This window comes from Ahaetulla prasina, chromosome 6, assembly GCF_028640845.1.
Source record: "Ahaetulla prasina isolate Xishuangbanna chromosome 6, ASM2864084v1, whole genome shotgun sequence".
In the NCBI taxonomy this organism is placed as follows: Eukaryota; Metazoa; Chordata; class Lepidosauria; order Squamata; family Colubridae; genus Ahaetulla; species Ahaetulla prasina.
Window position 1 is genome coordinate 63,002,770 of NC_080544.1, and position 6,051 is coordinate 63,008,820.

Consider the following 6,051-nt stretch of genomic DNA (forward strand, 5'->3'; position numbering starts at 1 on the left):
TCTAAATATTGCTGAAAGAAAATTTAGAAACATCAGGACTTAACTGTCACTCATAACAGGAAATCTTTAATTAAGATCTACATAAACACAAAATGCTGGAGTCTCACATTATACTAAATTTTGAATTGTAATAAGCCATAAAAATGACTTATAAATCACTATTATTGGATTCCCAACTTATATTATGTTTAGTGTAATATATGCATTAGCCAAAGTTTTAGTAATCAATAAAGTCTCAACATTATACTTAGATCAATTCCCATATTGTCTTGAATGCTACTTTTATTTTTTACCCCAAAATGAAATTGGAAAAGATGTTTCTTGGACTATGAGTTGAACCAAGATCAACATCACACAAAAACACAATGAAACATGTCTATACAGTTGGGAAAGAAAAAGTGGAAAAATTGAGATTTAAGATTGGTTTTAATCTTAGTTTTTAATCACATACTGTTCTTTGTTTTTTAAAAGAAATTTTACCAGATTGTTCTGATACTTTATGATGTTTGTTTGTAGGTGCAACTGAGATCTCTTCATAGTCTGGGTCCATCTCCTCTACAGTCCTCTTGATACCGGACATTGTTGTTTTCTTCACTAGAGAAAGAAAAAAGAAACAAATACATAGCATTTGTAAGTTCTACGTTCTAAGCTACATTACAGAATTAGCCAGTTCTCTTATTGAGAACAAAAGACCAGCATGTCTGAATAAGAGGTAAAGAATTCTAAAATAAAGCAATACTTTATAGCCAAAGATTGCTCTATGCCAGGGATCTCCAACCTTGGCAACTTTAAGACTTGTGGACTTCAACTCCCAGAGTTTCTCAGTCAGCAAACTAGCTGAGGAACTCTGGGATTTGGGTCCACAGTCTTAAAGTTGCTAAGGTTGGAGACCCCTGCTCTATGCTATGGTCACTGAAAAGTTATATGGATATAGACTCATTTTTTTAAAAAATGGGGAAAAAAGATTGCCACTAAATGACATTTTAGATTGTAACAATACTTGCATACGTTTATGAAAACCGCAACCTGTTTTAGTTCTACAACAACTAACCTTTATTTTCTTCTTTCTTTTCTATTGAAAAGTAAATGTATATGCAGTGTGTATACATATCACATAGACCCAATATTCCATTATAAATGAATAAAAATCTTCCCAAAGTATTTTTACCTTAGACATATAAATCAAAATCTGATATTTTTTCAATGCTCTGCACTTTGGCTGAAGGCTTCTTAGATTCCTCCCAAAGTTTTGTTTTTCATTTAGTCCTGTCAAATAAAAATGGTTTTAATTGGTGAAAACAGATTTTACTTTCTTCTTCAGCATGCTTACTACTATCCACTCTATTTTTGAACACTTAAGTTTATAATTTCACATTTACAAATATTTAAAATTTTACAATCATGGAGATTAGACAATGACAATTCAACTACCAATTGTTGTCTTGGCTGAATATAGAAAACATTATCGATATTACATTATTACAAAACAGTTTTATTAAGGTATGTTATCATGGAACACCAAAGACAGAAGAGCATCTAATAAACATAAGCATCAATAGGGTATCAAAAACTGCACTCATTTGCAACTGTCACTGAATGGAACTCTTTAATGATAATTAGATACCGCTTTGTACGGATCCTCAGAACAAATATTACTGAAGGAAAACGAATATCAAGACAGAATACTGCCTATATTTTGTATATTTTTGTAATTCGCATGCTTATCAATATTCAAAACTATGCCAGATAAGTGTCCGGGGTCAAGCCCCATCCAAAACCATAGTTTTAATATGAGTTGTATTTAAAAACAAGGACTTGTATCCAGGTAGAGTATGTCAAATAGTAAATGCAGAGCTGTTCTCCTAACAGCACAACCCAGTGCAATCAAGTTATGCTTAAACCAGTTAAAATGAATGGAAACAGGTAAACATAACTCTACAATGGTATGGACTATCCATGTGTTTAACAGGAAGTCCTACTGAATTCAATGGAAACTTTCAAGGAACGTAGTTCGTCTGCAAGGTTGCAGATTTAAAGCACGTTCCAAACAAGAGTTCACCAAAACTCAGCGTTTCTCTTTCCAAGTAAATATGGTTAGGATTTGAGCGCAAGATGGGCGTAAAGCGGGTACTTCGCTTTTCCAGTCCCGAAGCCCAGCGAAGTTAGACACTGAGCAAACTTAGCCGGCTCTTTCAGAGATAGTTGCCTCCGGCTTCTTGCAAGAACCCCCAGCCTTTTGCCAGAGTCGAGCCCGAGCCGGAGGGGGCGCTCGCCAAACACACGCACTGTCCTGCCCCTTCTCAGCTCGGGAGGGATAAAGCGGGGCTTCGGCTGCAACTGCACAACTCACCGGCTTGCTTAAAAAACAACAACAACCCCGGAAGGCCGCCGCTGGCAGTCCCTTATAGCATTAACCAACCCAACGCTCAGCGAGGCCACCACCTGCAGCGCGCAGCCGCCATCAGCTCCGTCCTCTCTCAGGGCGACGGAGGGGCGCGGCTGCGCAGGCGGAGAGCGGAGAAGGGGCGGGCATTGGGAGAAGCCGATGCCTGAAGGAGGCGGCGGCGGCGGCAGTGGCGGTGCTGGGCTGGCCGGTGTATTCTTGGCAAAGCGAAGCCCGAGAGCGGCTCTTCACCTACAGCATCCACTGTAACTTAAACGACTTGAACTAGCGGCCAAGACGACTGATGTGTGCCGCTTTTAGTTTTCCTTCTTCCGGGCGTTGGTATTTTATTTAAGGAGCTTTTTAAAATCTCCAAAAGTTTGTGTCACAAGACTTATTATTATTCTTTATTATTGTGATTATTATTAACGCATTTGTTAGCTGCGTGGGGATGTTCTTGAACTATTAAAGTGGTAACATGATGAGCAGGGAGACTTTTCTGCTCTCCCAAGTTTTCAGCATGCCAGAAACACAAAATAGAATAGAATAGAATAGAATAGAATTTTTTATTGGCCAAGTGTGATTGGACACACAAGGAATTTGTCTTGATGCATATGCTCTCAGTGTGCATAAAAGAAAAGATACTTTCATCAAGGTACAACATTTACAACACAAATGATGGTCAATATATCAGTATAAATCATAAGGATTACCAGCAACAAAGTTACAGTCATACAGTCATAAGTGGAAAGAGATTGGTGATGGGAATGATGAGAAGATTAATAGTAGTGCAGATTTAGTAAATAGTTTGACAGTTTGAGGGAATTATTTGTTTAGCAGAGTGATGGCCTTCAGGAAAAAACTATTCTTGTGTCTAGTTGTTCTGGTGTACAGTGCTCTATAGTTTTGAGGGTAGGAGTTGAAACAGTTTATGTCCAGGATGTGAGGGATCTGTAAATATTTTCATGGCCCTCTTCTTGATTCGTGCAGTATACAGGTCCTCAATGGAAGGCAGGTTGGTAGCAATTATTTTTTCTGCAGTTCTAATTATCCTCTGAAGTCTGTGTCTTTCTTGTTGGGTTGCAGAACCGAACCAGACAGTTATAGAGGTGCAAATGACAGACTCAATAATTCCTTTGTAGAACTGAATCAGCAGCTCCTTGGGCAGTTTGAACTTACTGAGTTGGCGCAGAAAGAACATTCTTTTTTGTCCTTTTTTGATGATGTTTTTGATGTTAGCTGTCCATTTTAGATCTTGAGATATGATAGAACCTAGAAATTTAAAGGTTTCTACTGTTGATACTGTGTTGTCTAGTATTGTGAGAGGTGGAAGTATGGAAGGGTTTCTCCTAAAATCTACCATCATTTCTACAGTATTGAGTGTGTTCAGTTCCAGATTGTTTCAGTCGCACCACAAATCTGAAATCACCACAAATCTGAAGCTTTCCAGCAGCAAATACATAGAAATGAGATCAAGACGGCCACCCGCAAGTTACACACCTTGTAAACTGTATTGTTGCCTTGTCCTTTGTTGGCCATCGTTTTCCTCCTAAGATATGTCGAGTGACCATTTTTCTCAATTCATAATGAACTTCTATGGCAAAGAGCATTCAAAAATAATATGAAAGTGCTGGGGAACTGCTACCCAGGAGAACAGAGCTCATGTTGGGAATTAGTCTTCAGTTGTGCAGCTCCAAAACACTTAGGGCTGACACACACTCTGCCCCTTCCATGGGATCTTATCTTTATCCCAAATGAAGTCTGGGGAGTTTCTTGTATTATAGGCAGAATACAATAAAGTAGTCATTTTGAACTCTATATGTGTGAATCTGGTTGATTGTGCCTGACAGAAATAAACTACATCAATAAATTCATCCAGAATTCTACTGATGTTCTCATGTATACTTAGGTCAACTGTAAGCAAAGAAATGCAGATTGTAATTATTTATGCACTTATATATAAATGAAACACATCAATTAGTGTAAGTTAATATCAAGAATAATAAAAAATGTGCTGTTTATATTCTAATCATTTTTGCCAATTGTTCTAAAAATACAAGCCAAAGTAGAAATGTGTAACGTTTTTAAAAGTTTCGTTGTCAAATATTCTAACTGAAATTGTTTTTCACACCATTAACTTTTCCACTATTTTTAAAATTTAACTAAGCTAATGCACCTCATTGAAACTATTTATGTATATAAACTAGGATTTTATAGATTTGGGTAATGAAATGTCTGCAGGAAAACAAGCAATATCAGAGTACCTAGGACCCCTGATTTCATAGCTGTAATCTCTACATAGCCGTATGGTGGTTATTAAAGTAGTTTTTATACCATTTATGAATATATTTGACTAGATAATATTGCATTGTTACAGTACAGTCCTTCCCAACTTTCTTCTGCACAACTTATTCAGTTAAGTTTAAACATGAAACAGACTGTACTAAGTGAAATGTACTTTGATGGGGATAAATTAACACAGTCCAATAACAATTTATAGGGTTTTTTTATATGGCATCAAGGCCAAAAGTTTATGTTGGATGGCTTGAGTACATGGAAAAATGTTGAAGAGGATAGTTGGTGGAGATGTTGAAAGTTGATTTGTTTGCTTATCAGCTGGTTGTTATTATGCATGTTTGTTCAAAACTGAGTGAGCTCACAGGCTAAGACAGCTTTATAGCAGTGGGGCTAATGGTATCCTCCATATTGACTGACAATAAATATTTGGGGCCAGCTATTTCTGACAGGCAATATCTAGGAAATTCTAGCGGTTATTTGAGGTGGTGATGATTTTTGACATCTGTGTTTGAGATAGCAATAGCACTTAGATTTATATATTGCATATATTGAATGCTTTACAGCATTCTCTAAGTGATTTACAAAGTCAGCATGTTGCCCCCAAAATCTAGGTCATCATTTTATTGGCATATTACAGAATTTAAATGGAAATCTAGCATTCATTATTATAAATCTTCTACTTATGAATAACATCGTTATTTGGCCTAGTTGGAAATTGAAAGCTACAATAAAATAACATTTATCTTCCAAACCAATATAATATTCTGGCAGTGATATTGATTGCTATGGAAATTGTAATTTTCCCAGTAGAATTAAGATCTTTTAAACATTAGGAACATAAATGTTTCCCTCTACAAGAATTGAGAAACTTGTGACCATTGTTGCTTATATGGTAGCACGCTCTTTAAACAAACTTTAAATCTAGACAAAATGGCTGTCCTGTTGATGTAGGATTGAAGTACTGTACATCCTTTTGGAGATAAAGTTGTACTGTTCCTGAAATCTCAAGTTCTTTCAATCTTAGCTGTTTTTTGATATTCAGGTGGCAGCCATGCCAAGGAATAGCTTTCTGTAGCTACTGAAACCTTTCTGAAACAATTTCTGCCATAGATTTTTTTTAGAAGTGAAAAATGTGTTGGCTGGAATACTGAGTACTGCAGCTACTGGGAACATATTTTCATGTTGAAAATCCTGCATTGGCTACTAATGGTTTTCTGAATATGCTTCAAAGTACAAGTGTGTACAGTACAAAGTACATGTACTTTTAGAGTCTTAGTGGTTAAATCCTAAATATCTGAAAGATCATCTATGTTTTATTTTATGTTGCTTTTTACTTTTAGGATCCTGTGTAGTTGTAAGAAAAGTGGGAT

At 36.5% G+C, this 6,051-nt stretch overlaps 1 protein-coding gene across 2 annotated transcripts in view; it reads right to left on the bottom strand.

Moving 5' to 3' along the window:
* YEATS2 (YEATS domain containing 2) overlaps positions 1-2,488 on the bottom strand; it is a 48,870-nt gene extending 46,382 nt beyond the window's left edge. For both annotated transcript variants that reach the window (XM_058188319.1, XM_058188316.1), the window contains exons 1-3: positions 2,351-2,488; positions 1,169-1,266; positions 481-594 (exon numbers count right to left, since the gene is read on the bottom strand). In XM_058188319.1, the coding sequence (XP_058044302.1) occupies positions 481-580 (100 nt within the window). In that variant the 5' untranslated portion in view covers positions 581-594; positions 1,169-1,266; positions 2,351-2,488. The remainder of the gene's footprint in view (positions 1-480; positions 595-1,168; positions 1,267-2,350) is intronic.
* Between the last annotated feature and the right edge of the window lie 3,563 nt (positions 2,489-6,051).